This window comes from Folsomia candida, unplaced genomic scaffold (assembly GCF_002217175.1).
Source record: "Folsomia candida strain VU population unplaced genomic scaffold, ASM221717v1 Fcan01_Sc029, whole genome shotgun sequence".
NCBI lineage: Eukaryota > Metazoa > Arthropoda > Collembola > Entomobryomorpha > Isotomidae > Folsomia > Folsomia candida.
The window spans coordinates 491,125-508,545 of record NW_019091221.1 but is presented as its reverse complement, the minus strand read 5'-3'; the positions used below and the strand labels follow the sequence as shown (position 1 = coordinate 508,545).

At 38.1% G+C, this 17,421-nt stretch overlaps 3 protein-coding genes across 3 annotated transcripts; 2 read left to right on the top strand and 1 right to left on the bottom strand.

Annotated features, from left to right (window-relative positions):
• The first annotated feature begins 3,754 nt into the window (after positions 1-3,754).
• On the top strand, positions 3,755-4,228 carry LOC110860069 (salivary glue protein Sgs-3). The gene has a single exon (XM_022109133.1). The coding sequence runs from the start codon at positions 3,755-3,757 to the stop codon at positions 4,226-4,228; it is 474 nt and encodes a 157-aa protein (XP_021964825.1).
• A 5,339-nt stretch (positions 4,229-9,567) lies between these two features.
• On the bottom strand, positions 9,568-10,704 carry LOC110860172. Its single transcript, XM_022109232.2, has 2 exons — positions 10,506-10,704; positions 9,568-10,153 (listed from the first exon to the last, which is right to left on the bottom strand). Exons 1-2 carry the CDS (start codon positions 10,671-10,673, stop codon positions 9,725-9,727), a joined length of 597 nt encoding a protein of 198 aa, XP_021964924.1. The 5' UTR covers positions 10,674-10,704; the 3' UTR covers positions 9,568-9,724.
• Positions 10,705-11,176: 472 nt separating this feature from the next.
• Positions 11,177-15,280, top strand: LOC110860067. Its single transcript, XM_022109132.2, has 4 exons — positions 11,177-11,380; positions 12,813-12,914; positions 12,979-13,145; positions 15,112-15,280. Exons 1-4 carry the CDS (start codon positions 11,236-11,238, stop codon positions 15,190-15,192), a joined length of 495 nt encoding a protein of 164 aa, XP_021964824.1. The 5' UTR covers positions 11,177-11,235; the 3' UTR covers positions 15,193-15,280.
• Positions 15,281-17,421: the final 2,141 nt, after the last annotated feature.

Below are 17,421 nucleotides of genomic sequence, written 5' to 3'. Positions count from 1 at the left end.
TTCTCGTTTTTTGGGTTTCTAAAAATGCAGAAATATCTAGCATGAAAATATCAAATTTCTAAAAATTTTAAAAATAAATTTTTATATTTTCAGAGATGTACATATATAATTCTGAACACAAATTGGGTTTAATTTTTAAAATGGGGTTAAAATTCGAAATTCGAAGTTATAGCATTTTTAATAATCCTGATTTTGGCTCATTTTTTGGAAATTCTGCTAACCGCGTAAACATGCCCATTCAGGAACGCGCAAATTTCGGGTGCGCTTATTTCTGAGTGTGAACAATTTAAAATTAGTCCGGTCGATATCGGCGATAACCACCTCACACCTCCTCATCGTGCTACTTGGAGCGATATTTATTCAACTTGACATTTGTAAATTTGAAATTTGTGCTAACGGAAATAATCTGGGTATTTAAGAGGACTGCTTCCTTCTATTCTTACATCTCCGTGTGGAATCAGTATTCCCCGATTTGGTGCGAGCTGGTGAGATGTTTGAGATTAAGGGACCCGTCACGTGGACAACCAGCTATACTAATTGGCTCGTTTCCGTTCAACGGGTCACTTTAAGGTTTTGGAATCATTTATTTAATACATACTTAGAAAAAAATAAGTAGTAATTAATATTAATAATTAGTAAATTACTTATAATTTTGTGCAGGAATGTCAAGATTGAAAATATTTTTGAAAAATCAAAAGCCGTTGCAACTGGTCATCCTTATAACAGCTATTATAAGTATGGACACATCTATACAATAATTTCGTCAATACCGCCAGACGCATCCGGGAAAGCTGTACCAAGTAAGTATCTATAATGAATTAATTATAATTATAATTACCTTGAAAAATAAAATCTTGCAACTTAAAACTAAAATTAATTAGTAAATACTACCGAGGTGTCCCATTTATTCGTGGAAAGGTTTGGCACTTTTTTACGCCACAAGCGGATCTTTGTCAAAGGCGAAATTCATTCGATATGACGGCCCTAGTTTTTAACTTTAAGAATGCATCGCTTTTTACCCGACGAAAATACTTCCAGGCATTTTCTAGGGTGTTTTTTGTTCACTCATTATTTGAAGCGTTCCAAAGTACGTGAAAATGCGTAAATCGTCCAATGTTAAAATTAACTTTCCACAATGAAAAATCCGAACTAATCCAATCGATCGATGTCTGACAACCACCCAGGGGGGTCTTTATTTTTTATGACTGCAGTAGCCAAATTATCGTCGTCCGTTTTTGCGAACTGGTGAGATTTCTCCACACTTAGCGGAAAAAAGTTTGATTTCTCTCAATGGGTCGACCTACAGTAGGTCATTTTTGTTATAATCTTTCCCAAATCAATTTTAATTTCTCTCTGGATAGTTGATTTATTGCAATCTCACAGTTGGACCGTGCGGCATTGGGATAACGGATCTTGGTGGTGGGTTTAGTAAGCCAAAAAAAATTTTCAGTTTTTTCGGCGTCCTGCAGTCGGTAGTTTTTCGAAGGTGATAATACCGTTAGACGATTGGATTGAATTGGGATATGTCTACCATGCATTATTGTATAATTTAAATGCAAACTGATTTGATGGCAATATAATTTGAGCTAAGTTTTATAACGATTCCCGTAAAAAATGATCTGGAAAAGTGTTTCACTCGTACCTCAGCTTCAGTGGATCACAGTGGTCGCACTTTTTAAAATAAGTTTGCAAAAAAATCAGAAACTATTTTTTAAGTTGCTCTACACGATTTTGGCTTCAGGTTTGAATTTAATTTACCCGCAAGTGAGCACGGTTGTCTGAAACCTTCACACGAATAAATGGGACACCCTGTATAATTTCAAAAAGTCCGTTCAGTGAAATTTTCCGTGGCACCCCAGCATTCTGATTGACTGTTGTGTCAACCGTGTTGACATTACAGCTCCACCAATCAGAGAAGGGATAGAAGTTTATGATTACAATAATGATTATCATTATGAGCAACGTAAAAAAATCCTTTGCAAAGTCAAAAAATTGCTTAGCAACATAAAAAAAATTGCTTAGCAACGTAAAAAAATCTCCTTAGCAACATAACAAAATTTCCTTATCAACGTTAAAAATTCCAGACCAACTTGAAAAAATTCCTTAGCAACGTAAAAACGTTGCTAACAACTTACAAAAATTTGCTTAGCAACATTAAAGAAATTCTTTGGCGACGTAAGAAAATTTCCTTTGCAACGTAAGAAAATTTTGTTAGCAATGTAAAACTTTTCGTTAGCAACGTAAAGGAATTCCTTAGCAACAGCCACGTAAAAAAAGTTCGTAATAACGTAAAAAATTTCTTAGCAACGTACTTCTGATATGTTCGTGTAAAATTGGAAATGTGGTACGTCCTTTAGACGGGCTTATAGGTGTACGTACATACATAGATCGGAGTACTCCGGGCTTGGAGTACGTACTCCGGCCTCCGGAGGCCGGAGTACGCGACTTTGTCCGGAGTACGGAGTACGCGGAGGCCGGAGTACGCGAAATTTGCCGGAGGCCGGAGTACGCAAAATATCCGATCTATGCGTATATATGTACAATCGTTGTAAATAAATTTAGAACTATAGAGAAAATTTGGTCAACAATATGAGAAAGACTAGTAAAATGTAAAATTGTACTCTACCCGAGTTTTTTAAACTTACAAGGGACACTCATGACCTGTCGTTTGAGTCCAGGGTACCCACTATGTTTTTTAGAATCTACTAGGATCCCAGATGAAGGATTCATTCATATTTCCGTGTAAAACTCATATTTGGCCCAATGGCGTGGCGCCAAACTTAAAAATTTGCATTTTCGACCAACTTCAAACCCCCATAACTTTTGCAGTTTATGTCGGATTTTCAAAATTTTATGCTTAAAATGATCACAAAAGTCGAAGTTTTTGACAAAAAATAAAAAATTTCTAATTTTTGAAATAATTTCAGCATTTTTTCAACGAACCCCCGATTCTAAGAAAATTACGAAATTTTGCGAAAAGTTAAAAGCGATAATTTCGGAAAAAATTTCATGGGATAAGAAAGTTGAACTCCTTGTCATGATTTTTGCCAAAAATTTTGAAAATCCGTCCAGGATTTCAAAAGTTATGGCGGTTTAAAAAATAAAAACATTCAAATTTGGCGAATTTGGCGCCACCGCACGACGCCAAATATGAGTTTTACACGGAAATATGAATGAATCCTTCAAGTGGGGTCTTAGTAGATTCTAAAAAACATAGTGGGTACCTTGGACTCAAACGACAGGTCGTGAGTGTCCCTTGTTAGCCGAGAAAGTATTACTGTTATTTTTGTTCCAAGTTAGCGGGGATTATTCACTCAACGGGACAAGCTCTTTATGGAAGGGGCATTTTCTGGAAGCGTCCAGATATCGGCAAAACTCTTGCTAAATTATCGACTGGACGACAAGGGGTTTTTGGAATTCCACACTTCCGAATTTTTGAACTTGACGTACTGGGATAACCTTGGCAAACTGGTTCGCAGTGGATGAGCCGGCTAAGGATGAGGCGTGGGTGCAATTGGCAGCAGCAATGAATCAATTGATAAAGACCGAGTTAGTTGCAAGGGTATCGCCCATTATATTGGTTATTTTGGACCATATCGCGAGCCAGTTTAAGGTAGGTTTGGAAATTGTGATGCAATTTGTGACGTACTGTGTAGAATATCCCTTACATGATGTATAAAAATTTCTAAGTAATGCAAGAATAGATGAATTGATGAGGCACTTATGTATTTATCTAATTCGGCAGGGGTACACAATGCTCTCAATTGCTAGAGGCAAGTTCCTAACGGAGACTAACGAAACAGCTACTACTATGAAGCCTACAATCACCACACCCACGACACCAACTACGACTACACCCACGACAATTACTACTACTTCACCCACAACTACTACGACTACACCCACACGCCTACACCCAATTAGTGTCCCCTTTTGGAGCATGGCTGCTATAAAACAACTCGTGCAGCAAGTCTTGTCCGAGAATAATCCAACGACACCAACTACGACGACGACGACGACTACAACTCCTTCAACATCAAGGCCAACAAAAGTAACGACAGCATCAGAGAAACCAGCTGAGCTGACTATTCCAATTGATTCCGGAAGGGGAACGGAAACGGGACAAGGTCCGAAAAATGACAAGTTTAAGTCATACCCCAACTCATTTTTGACCATTCTTGTCAACCAATTTGCTGGAAAACCTACACAACTCCGAATTCATGTATGATTCGGCTGAGAATGCCGAAAAAAGTTTAGTCGAAAGATGTAGCTATCATTAATTGGTGACAACCTAGTAAAGTAAATTAGCAAATTACATGTGTCAATTAGTATGTATCATTCATTAATTCAGGATATGAATAAAGTCAAGTTTAATAAACCTTGGAAATGTCGAAAAATACAGGGCATGGACACAACTTAAGTATACGGGAAGATTGCCGTTTCCAAAAATCTGATTCTCCTCTCACTAGTCAGATAATTTAAATGTATCGTAAATAAAATTAGGATCATGTTCAAGTTGTGGGAGATTTTCCACATCGTTTTTGACACGATTGGTGGTGGAACTTCCATTAATTAAACCAATATTATTAGACTTCAGTAAGTTTTTAAGTGTAAATACTTGAGATATTGTATATATAATACTTGACGTTGAGATATTGAGAAAGTTCCGTTAATTTAACGCTCACTTTCCTTGATTGATGCTGCTCTCATCTTTTATTGATTCCCGGATTGAATGGAAATGAAATTTTTTCAAACTAAATTTGTAAATATGTAAGTAATTCAGTCAAATCAGAGCAAAAAGTATCATGCATTGCATTGCTACATGGTCAAACAAAGATGACGGGATAGTCAAGTTGGTCGACTTTTTTTAGATTCGTTGTTTTATACTGCGTATCATCACTCAAATTATTCCGATTAAGGCTCTCGAATGGAATATTTTTGATGAAATGCATTTTTTTAATGAAATCTTTTTCCAAGGAAAGCAAAATAAAATTGTTAAGTTTTTTCAAGTGAATGTAGAACTACATTTCTTAAATGTTCTGAAATTCTTCCTCAAGTTATCCTACCTTCATTTATTCAGCACTGAGGGATATGCAGGATTTTAAGGGGTTTAAATTTTATATATTTATTTCTTCTTTATTTACATATTTCGACGATTACACTACACGTAGGAGAGTGCTAATTTCGTGGGTAGTGGTATGTACACAACAGGATGTTCCATAACCAGAAATCATAATTTAACCGTGGCCTCGCATCAATATTTACATACAGCATTCTGATTGTTTTCCTTTCTTAATTATTTGTCCATGAATATTTACACTCTCATTTCAGTTGTAGAATCTTAATTACCAAAAAATGTATCAGCACGTAATCAAATATACTTCCGGCACGTGGAGCTGATCAATTTCGTTTGCAATATCAAATCCCAAAGGTTAAAAACGGAAGAAAGCCTGTAACGAGTGTTTCGCCATTCGGTTTAGCTAGGCGAAAAAAGAGTTGAAATGCAGAAAACCCCGACATTTTTTATGGTTTTTTACTCCGTGATAATAATTACCACGTCGTCTGGACATGTTCTTCTTCCGGTTGTAATCGCAGCATTGTAGATCAACTATTGGCCGAGTTGTTGGCTCGTTCTGATTGCACCCTTGTTCGAATCAATGGTGATATTGTAGGGCTAAATAGGGCCGTGCAACTTATGGCGTTCAATTTTTCGGCTAATTATAGTATAATCATAAATTATCCGAAATTCGGTGTACATACAAGTCTAGCTATTCATCATGGTGGTGGGGGGAAATACCCGGGAGACTGGGGTTCCATTTTGCCGGGAGGAATCCATTACTCGTATCACATTCTGCTTGAGGGAAAGCTGAAAAGTTTTGAGACCCGGAAATACCCTGGTCGACTACGATTTCCGTATCGATCCTTGGTTAATGTGATGTTGAGGGAGGAGGAGGAAACTGGTGGGTGCGGATGGAACGATATTGATGTACACGGGTATCGGGTCGGGATCCCGGGTGGGATTGAGTTTAAAGAACGCTGGAACTTTGCTGGCTCGAATTTTAAATGGGCGAGCACGGCAGGGTTGAAGGGTATGCTGTCGGATGTGGAATTGGCAAAATTCAGGTAAGTTTTAATAAATTCCTCCACATATGCAAGTGTCTGGACAAGATTTACTGCATCGAAATCTGCAGGATTTTGCAAACTATTTAATACAGTGTCCGGGTGCAAAATTTAAGGTATTTTATGCAGAAATTTAGCTGGGTTTTATGCAGAGAATTGGCTGGATTTTACACATGCAGAAAAATTTATGCGGACACAATTTGTGCATAAAATATGCAGAATTATCCATAATTATGCTAAACCTTTCTGCAGAATTATGCATAATTGTGCTAAACCATTCTGCAGAATATGCCTGTCAGACGTTTTATGTAGAATCGTTCATACTTTTTCTGCAAAAACCATTTTTCTGGCACCTTGTGTAGAATTATGTCAAATTCGACATAAGAATGTTACCCGGGTGGAGTTCAACATAAAGGATTATGAAATGGATTTGTGCATAGTTCTGTATTCGCGATGCCATTTTCCTCCAAAAGTGCGTCATGTAAAAATCACAATTTTCTGGACCTCCATCACACCACGCAGGAATGATATCAATCGGGTCCTATTACACCCCCTGTCGCGTTCCATACTTTATGGACGTCCCCATAATTACTTGAGCAAGTAAAAATTACCTCTAATTTTTAGGGTGGGCACAATAATGAAGAATATGATGGCTCCCACCGTCCTCACGGTGTCGCAATGGTTTAACGCCACGCCGAAAGTATCTTTCCGCACGAGTCATCCCGGCTATCTGAATCCCGCCACGGGAAGGTGGGACGGGGCATTTGGAGAAGTACTGGCGGGGCGGGCGATATCTTACTCGGGCTGGCTTGGCTTATCCTTCGAGAGAGCGGAGGCTCTGACACCAACCTCGTTGGCGGGCTGGGACTCCTTCTCCTTCTTTACGGGCCTCCCGCACAAAATTAGTAGCGGGAATCCCGTAGCGTTCGTATTTTTGGCGCTGGATCCGAGCATCTGGGCGTACGAGATTGGGTCAATTGTTCTTATGATCTTGGTCATCATGGCAACGGTGCAGCAAAAAGAAGGGAAATGGAACTATGGAAGAATTGTGGGGACCACGTGTGGGCTTTTTCGGTTAATCGCGCAGCAAAATATTTCCACAGAGCAGGAACAGTAAGTTAATTGAACTCGTAGAAAAAACTGGTATTAAATCATTACCGACTGGACTACATACATATGTGACTCAACCGGCGCTTGTATTAATGACGTTCAGTAATATTGTGGTGATGAAAAATTTACAACTCAGGTACAATTTACTACCAGGAAAATCCGGTAGGAAATTTTTACGAAATCGATACCAGGATCTGTGTGAATCTATTAGATTTTTAACAGTGTGGTGTTCAGAGAATTAAAGCGCGAAATCTTAATAATTTGATTACAATTTAATCCGCGAAACGTGATCGACTTGTGGATTACTTTGTTAAGTTAAAACTTAATTATAAAATTATTATTATTAATTATTATTAATTATAAAATTATTATAATTAATTAGTTTTTACTAATTTTACTTACGATAGATTGCTACTATATGGCAAAATTAAATTGATGATCGGACCCTGGCTCGTGGCTCTGATTTTGTTAAATGCCGACCTACAAACCAGGCTGGTCGACTGTCTCACCTTCCCCCCTTTCTACACCCCGCCGCGAACATTTGATGAAGTCCGCCTCCAATGTGAAAGTTCACTTCACCGGATTCTACGGGACGGAGGGACAATCCCCGTATCAGAATAGGAATAAATCCGTGTTGATTTCGAGATTGGAGAAAATGACGGTGAAAAAGTATTCCGTGTATGACTCGGTAAGTGCCCTCTGGTTTGCAATTTTTCATACTAAATTTCCTCCCAAATGAATTCGCTATTTTTTCCTAATCGACTTGTTTTTAGTATCAAAATTATTTAACTTTATATTGAAATATCAAAAGTTGCATTTATCTCAACACTCATGGAGTTAATTCAATTTTAGAAATTGCATTTGAATACATGGGATAGGGGCAGAGTGAGATTACGCGCCAACGTGTCATCCATGGGAACCTTAAGAAGTTATAAGTGCATATCTGATCTGAATAGTTATAAATTGTCCAATTTAACTTGTTAGGTGTCTTGCGTTAAGGCTACTCAAGATATCAAGGAAAACAATGTTTGTATGGGATCCTACAGTTGGGGAGTTATTTCATCCCAGCAAAACCTGGTGGACAGATTTGGTCAACCCAGATTCAGACAGGCGTCCGAACAATTGGCCAAGTCACCCATGGTCATGTACTTCTCGAGGAAGATGCCGCATCTTCAATGTAAGGAAGATTTTCTAACTTCCGAAATTCCTAATTTTGGAAACAAATTGGAAACAAAAATTGTACAAAAGTTTTGGCTTGAAAATTTATTTACGAAATTTAATTATGTACGCATCTTCAAGACGAGTACTTACAATGGAGGTCTCCAAAGTTATGCTGACAGATTAGGATCAAACTTGCGTCAATCTATCACAAATAGTATGAAATTTGCAAATGGAACGACCTGCCAATGCTCAAGTTTAGCGTGGATATTTGCATAAAAAGAGGAGAAAACGCAGCCAAAAGCTTTCAAATTTTTCATTTTCCAAATTTGCTGCTCATTTTTCCCCTTTTGGATGTAAATATCTCCGTCAAACCTGCGAATTGGAAGATAGTTCCATTTGCAAATTTCATCCTAATTATATTTGTGATCGATGGACCCTAATTTGCTTCAAAGCTGTGAGCATACGTTGGGAGACCTCCATTGTTACGTCGCAGAAATATTTTCTGCAATTTGGTTGCGAATCGAATATGCAAATTCGTAATGGAGACCTTTAATGCAAGTATTATTTTTTCAGCTCGATTCGAACAATATACGCGAGGATCCTTTTTCCCGAGGATCATGGAGAAATGGTGGGAAGGATGGGGCGTTACGAACATTGCTCTTGGTCGGAGCAGGGCAAGGAAGAAGTATGACGCGATGTTGGAACAAGGAGTAAAAATCGATGATAACGGAGATGAGACAGACTCACCCATAAATTCCATTCTAATTTCCATCATTGGAAATGGCGGCGGGCTTGTGTTGTTTCTAATTGAGGTGAGAAAACGGGTGATTTCGAGAATTAAGGTGTTGGCTGGAAGAGCATGGGGCAAAATGTGTGCAATACTACGTGTATATTGTTGTCCCTCATTAACATGGAAGATTGAAGATACAAATTTCAATAGGCTGTAGCTGTTGCAAACATTTTGCACTTGTAATTAAAGGATCATATCCGTATCTACATTAAGGGTTATATATTCATTGTAAATACTCTTAGAAATTAATTGAATCAAGAATTTTTAAATTTAATCATTTCTGGAAATGAGAGTCTATTATCTTGAGATAACCAATCTACAAATGTGAGTGTTGTGTTGTTTAAAATATTTAAATATTGTTGAGTTTGTACGTTACATGCAATGAGTGCGGCGGGCATTACCATAATTTAATAGAATGAATAAATTATAATCAATTTTGTGTACAAAGAAATGTGAGGCATATACTTGCTAAATGTTATAATTTAATTAAATGAACAATTAAATGTACACTGCGACATAATTTACTTTCCAACTGTAGTTTTCTTAATGGATTGAAATGTCCATGCAATTTCTGTAGAATTGTCCATTGTCCGCACTCCACTCCCATTGCATGACGCACCTGTCACACCGAAGTCCTTGAGGGAGTTGGACTTGCAAATGGGTAATCCCCCCGTCCCCAGTGGCATCGTCAATATCCCACAATCTCGTTTCCCCGTTGCTAAATCGGAGCAGGTTTTCTCGGAAACAGGTCTCGCTCTCGGCCCCCTTCCCGCTGTAGTCGCACAGACGGAACTCGTTCCACCCGCCGTGCAAGGCCTGCCAGTAGATTTGCACGTCGATGGTTTGTCCGACCGTGTAGTTCCGAACGATCAAGCCGCGCTCGTGCGCACCCCCGATTTCATGTTGTCTCGGCCTTGCCTGGGTGATTGGATCGCCGCAGAAGCCGCACGCGTTTATGTTGGGATCGGTTATCTGTGCATATGCATATTTGAAAAATTAGTATTGCTATAATATATACATAGTCCTCTGCAGTTCGTCGTTTTCTTAAATTACTTAATTTAATGTTTAATTAAATACGAAATTTTGAAAAAAATTACAACCCGTGGGGGAATCGAACCTGCGACGTTTGAATACATGCTTGACACTTTTACTATTATGCTACCAATGCAGGAGTGTTGTTTATGTAAATTATCTCGTAAATTTATCTCACAATTTATCTGGTAAATTTGTCGTAAATAAATTCTCGTAAATCCCTTTATTTTCTTGAATTTCTATTTGATTTTAGCTCTTAATACATAATTATATTAGATAGTTTTGACTTTACCCCTTCCCCACCACAATGGAGTTCCGTGTCATCCCCAATATGGCCCGGATTGGCCCACTGGTACTCGGGAAGTCGCCACAAGTAGCCCCGATTTGGGGGTTCCTGCACGCGACCGTGCCCGTAGCAGGCAACAATGAAAAGAGACAGGACAAAGAGTATTTTGGCCATCGTAACGCCAGCGGAGTTCAAGCTGTCAATAATTTTCTGCGACTGGATGCGATCTGCTTTTATACACTGGAGTTTACATATACAGTTGACTCAATGTCACATGTCGCACATGCTTCTGAGGTAATCTAAATTATCCTGACATTGGCACTGGCGTGATGGATGACTTCATTATTGGAATGTTTAACGCGATTGTGCAAAACGTTGGGCAGAGTGATTAATTAACTGCGAAGTTAAAATAGAGTTGGAATTTTAATTGCAAGTCTATTTGTAATTGACATTGATGCATGATCCTTGAGTTGGGTGGGTGATCGGGATGTTTTTGTGGATGTTTAATTGTCCAAAAATGTCAATACGACACGTTGATATCTAAATCAGACTGATTGATGGAAAATGGGACTTGCTTCACGGCCCATTGTCTCAACGTACTTAAATGTGGTATCGTGTGCGAAAGGTGAGGTATCGTGTGCTGCGACGATATAAACATAGTTGACAAGAGTTGAATTAAAATCATTTAATATTTACCTGTCGATGCTCTTTGTTGGATAAGCAGTGGCAGTTAGTAATGTTTTTCCAAAAGTTGTTCATCCTGGCGATGGCGATTGGGTCGCTTTCGGCGGCGTCAATTCAGAGCAACCCATCCGTCTCGTTGTCGAAGAATGGGAAGGAGAGCTCGGGAGTTCTACAGCTGGATGGGGTGGGAAATTGTGGTAAGGAGTTAAATCTTGCGCGGATACAAATATGTTTGGCCAGTGGAACGGTGGGTTGCAATGGTTCATCTATTAAAAATGCGTAATTTTTTTCTACAAGGTTATTTGGCGCACGCTGTAATTTTTATTAATTTTGAGTTTGAGCCATTCTTGCAATTCTTCACATATTTTAAAAACTAAAAACGTTTTGACAGGCACAAAGCCAGTTGATTAGAAATTCAATAAAATAATTAGTATATATACATATGTATGTAGTTATAGATTCACGTTATTTTACCGACATCTACTTATCGACATTGGTTTACCGACGCATTATTTACCGACCTAATTATATACCGACGTAATTATTTACCGACTAATTATTTTCCAACTAAATATTTTCCGACACAATAATTTACCGACTTAATTATTTACCGACGTAATGCAATAAATAGACGTATTAAGATCAGAAATCATAGTAAACATGGTGAAAATCGATATCTAGCTTCAGCCGGGCCTGAAAAGTGAGTCGTAAGTAAAATTATCCCATGTTGAAAGGGAACGATGTCGTCACGTCGAAATTTCGACATGGTCGTAGAGACTTGAAATTCATAACCTAGACTCTTCTGCGCTTCAAAATACATATATCAACACTTTTGACCTTGTCGACATCCAATTTTGAGAGACATGGACTTTATAATGTCGAAAGTTTGTCGGCATCTCTACGACCATGTCGAAATTTCGACATGACGACATCGTTCCCTTTCGACATGGGATAATTTTACTTGTTACGCACTTTGCAGGCCCTGCCGAAGCTAGATATCGGTTTTCGAAAGTAGGCCTTTCTTGCCTTTCGCCAAAGTTCTACCCTTAATAACTTTTCGGTTTATGGACCGATTTGGTTGAAATTTTTACTGAAGGTGTATAATCGCTTGGGCTACATATTTCACCTGGGCGATTGACCATAAACCAACTAGGAAAGAACCTCACCCAAAGTGGGTGTGGCTCGTCGAATTTTTTAAGAACACGTCCATGGTCACGGTGACCTGGTCACCTGGGGCTCAGAATATGCAAAAATTTTATGAGAAAAATGTTCGTGGACTTTTTCCTCTAATCTGGCCTTTTGGATAGTGTGCACGGTCGGTAAATAATTAAGTCAGTAAATTATTGTGTCGGAAAATATTTAGTCGGTAAATAATTAGTCGGTAAATAATTACGTCGGTATATAATTAGGTCGGTAAATAATTGGTCGGTAAATAATGCGTCGGTAAACCAATGTCGGTAAGTAGATGTCGGTAAAAAGGTGGACACCGTAGTTATAATAAAATGACGCGTAAATGAATCATAAATCTTATTGAACGAAATCTTATGGATAAAAGTTTCTCTCAGCGGATCCACCGCGAGTGGGTTCAAATATTAACAAATAATTTATAGTGCCTCATTTTTTTTACAGGAAATGGACTTCTCATCGATGTCCGAATGACTGGATGCACCCAAGCCCCTTGTCAACTCAATCGAGGCCAGACGTACAATATCCAAGTGGACTTTCTGCACAGTACGAATCTTGATATTTTTACTTGAAATTAAGAAATTATTTAATTAACTCGACTAAATTGTAGCGGGAACTCGAGACTTTGGAAACCTCAATTTTAAATCGCTTGCACTGAAGGATAACCAGATTCAAACCATTACGAATGACGTTACTTTACACGGTGTGAGATTGATTCCTGGGCAGATTTATACCTTTGACTACGACTTAATCGTTCCATCCACCCCGTTTGGTGGGGTAAGTTGATAGAATTTTAAAGTTAGGAAATTTAAAATTATGTACATCGTGGCCATAAAGTTTCTGATGAGGCGAAGCATGGTATCAAACAATCGTTATTTTCACAAGAAACAAATTTTATTAACCAAATCTTTTATAGCGTTTTATGCATCAGTATTGTAGGTATCCTCCAGACAAACTTACATGTTCTGATGTTTTGTCCTGAAAATTTCTCACATATTTTCCAAAACAATTTTGGAAATTTTTTCAAAAGTGGTTCAAAAAACGTTCGAGTAGGGAGGTTCAATCGCGTGGAACTTGTTATACGCACACGTTGCTTTTGAGCTTAGGTCATAAATGCTCTAATCGGTTCAGTTCCGGGCAGTTTCCGAGCCACACCCACTTCCCTAAGATGATAAACGACCGTTACTCGAAAAATCAATTGGTAGCATTTGAATTGCAGGCTGGTGACCCATCCTGTTGAGATGGAATTTCTTTCGAATTTGGAAAAAGTAGATTAGTCCCTACAGTATCGAAGTACACTTGTAAGATTTGGTCACGGTGAAACGGTCCTTCCACATTTTGGCAACCAAAGTGACATCCAGTTCCATCGCGCCTCGAGAGCAGAGCCAAACACAAACCATTAATGGTAGTCATTTTTTTCTAATCTCCGTCTCGTGAACCTCGTTTCTATTCACAATTTGGTACCTCGTATAGTGAGGATCTGCTACCGGATGACCACTCATTTTGGTCGTGTACGTACACAAAATTTCCTGACCCTTTAAACCAGCAGTCAAATAACCGTTCTCATCGAGAAAGGGACCAAAATCCGCTAGACCTTGAATATTTTTGTCCGAAAACGACTTTGCCTGCCTTATAGTTCTGGAAGCAATGTGACCCCAATCACTTGTTTTAATATGACTCCGAAGAATGGAACGAGAGATTTCTTACCAAAATCGTTAAATCGATTGTTGAGATTTAGGACCCCTGTACACTTTATTGTCGAACTACCAGATTTTCGGCAGATTATTTCTAAAATCGTAATCGTAATAACAACTGACAAGGGACACTCAAGACCTGTCGTTTGAGTCCAGCGTACCCACTATGTTTTTTAGAATCTACTAGGACCCCAGATGAAGGATTCATTCATATTTCCGTGTAAAACTCATATTTGGCGCCATGGCGTGGCGCCAAATTCGTCAAATTTGATGGTTTTTCATTTTAAAACCGCCATAACTTTTGAAATCCTGCACGGATTTTCAAAATTTTTGGCAAAAATCATGACAAGGAGTTCAACTTTCGTATTCTATGAATTTTTTTCCAAAATTATCGCTTTTAAATTTTCGCAAAATTTCGAAATTTTGGATTCGTCGACAAAATGCTAAAAATATCTCAAAAATTAAAATTTATTTATTTTTATTTTTTTCTCTAAAAGTTCGATATTTCTGATCATTTTAAGCATAAAATTTTAAAAATCCGACATAAACTGCAAAAGTTATGGGGGTTTGAAATTGGTCGGAAATGCAAATTTTTAAGTTTGGCGCCACGCCATTGGGCCAAATATGAGTTTTACACGGAAATATGAATGAATCCTTCATCTGGGGTCCTAGTAGATTCTAAAAAACATAGTGGGTACCCTGGACTCAAACGACAGGTCGTGAGTGTCCCTTGTGAGTGTATGTCGGGTGGTCTGAGATGAATTCCGTACCCGGATGAGCTCTGGTGCCTCCACAACTTGAAGGTATTTCAGGGAACCCGAAATTTTAGAGCGATTTGGGATATGCCTTCTCCTTCATCCAATAGTGGGTGGATTTTTATAATTTTTTCCACAAATGAGGATAAATGTCTGGTGGACATTGTCAGAAAAAAGTAGTACCAAAAACAAAACAGGAAGAAAGTTTTAGCAACTTTTGTGCGCGGGAATGGGATTTTTGAGGGTCATCAGAAACTTTATGGCCACGATGTACATGCAATTATTTAATTTCAGGTTGAGTCCGAGATACGATTCAAGGTTTATCAAAACCTGTGGAAACCACTCTGTGTTGTCATCCCGGCTACTCTAGCTTAGGTCAACATCTCTATCGATATATCTACACGACATATGCACAATTTATTATATTTCGTCTAATAAAATTTATTGGCACGCAGCAATTAAATATTTGGCTTTATTACTTATTAACTGTAGTATGAACTGTAATATGAAGGGTAAATTAAGAATTACGAAATTAAGAAAACATGAACATTTATTCATGTGTTTTTTCGGGTTCATAATTCTTCTCACCTCCTTTTGGGTTATTTATTTATTTATTTATTTAAATACTAAAATATAATTTTTTGTACCAGACATATTTAATTATTATTTGAAATCCGACCAAAATTACGGTTTTTGTGGATTTTTGAAATTGGTAATTTTTGCCGTTTTCCTAAGATCTTGCATGTATTAAGTGCGTACATATATTGCGCTTCATCTTTACCTCATTTAATTTGTCGGGCTGAAATTCTAGAACTTTTGCATCTTATGTTACTTACTTTAATTGAAAAGTAATATATCGATTTAGACACATAAGCGTGAAAAGTATAGTTTACTCTACGCACACATTCTCTAAACTTCACGCTGACCTTCGCACATATATTTTCAAACTTAAGTAAAGTCGAACAAATCCAGGACCCCACTTTATAGAATCGAATTCGTACTTTCAGAAGTATAATATAAATTTTATAATCGAGACCAAACTTGTGCAATGCGATTTCTTGAACGAACCAAAGAATTGCAAACGCACCAAAAAGCAAGTATAGTTGAAAGCCAATTAATAAATTTTCCAATCCCAAAGAACCCTTTGGTATGGCGACACTACGTTGGCGAAGACCAAACTCGCTGATAAATTGCCATAGGCCTGCATACAGTTGCCAGAGTCCGCTGGAACCGAGCCATTTTAAATTGAGGTACAGACCTTCTGATCCAAAATACCTAAACTGCCAGATCATCGTGTCACGGTGAAATATTTCCTTAACAGCGTGGCAAGATGCGTTGAAGTAGTTTACTTTTAGAAAATATAAAGCTAACTCCACCCAAAAAGAGTCTATTAGAAAACCCGCCCGGTCTGCGAACGTGGGAGCGTCCGAATAACGTCCGTGTGCTTGCGAGTTAGAGATTTCTGAAACAAGGTAAAAATTCATAGAGCATGAAAGTATTTTTGTTAGCATGCATACCTCCGTCCCAAAGATAAGCAGTGCATTTCCCAAAATCTGGGAAATCGCTTCGAATCGAAAGGCGCCAGCGGGTCCAATTTTTTGGTAGGTGGTAGGAGTACAATTTGTAGCCAAATCCCGTCAAAAGTTCGTGAATACCCGTAACCACATATCTCTGGGGAGGTGACGTTATATCGGTTGTAATAAATGCGTCATAATATGAACTAAGGGCAACCATTGCCACGAATTAAGATTAGTCCGGTGGACATAGGCGATAATCGCCTCACACCTCCTCATTATCGGTATCAAACTTGCCTGTAATCAAATCGTTTATTTGACTTCAATTAAATATCTCTTTTTCTTTTTACCTGTTTATTCTTTTTACCTTGAAAAATACTTAGTTTTGAACCGTAAGGTTTTTCTAGAATTTATAACATGTATATTACTTATATCATGAATATTTATAAACTGATCGCGAGTTGATCGTATTTTAGCAAAAAAATGATAATTCTTCGGCATCGAGAAAAAGTTATTTTTTGCACAATTAATCTGAACCTTGAGCTCCTTAGATTGGACCGAAATTCGTGTATGTAGCTATTGTGAAATGGGGTCAATTTTCATACTCATTTCCGATTGATTGGGAGCCGTCGGAAAAAGGTTATTCCGTCGGTAAATTGCGCCTTACAAGAGGTAAATGGCGCGTTCGATTTGCAAGAATGATTGTGATCTGTTGTATCCTTGATTGTGTGGCGTGGCTACGGTTAGTTTTAGGAGACGACAATATATTAATGGAAATAATTTCCTTAGCGAAATATTCGCCACGTGTCTGAGGGGCCCCATCATAAAGAAGTTAGGTTTCCAATGTAAAATTCACCAGCTATAAAACAATATAATTTTCCTATTACCGTCGTAAACTGAATTTGTAAATCTAGTTTTCGGGTAATCACATACCCAAACCTGGTTTAGATATTCTGACAGTACCAATAAACCTTGTAACACCAAAAAATTATGGTATGAGCACCGTATTTTGCCGCAAATATGAGGCACTTCGAATTTTCTGCGGCAAATACCATTCCCCCCAGACCTATCACGACACCACAAATGATAA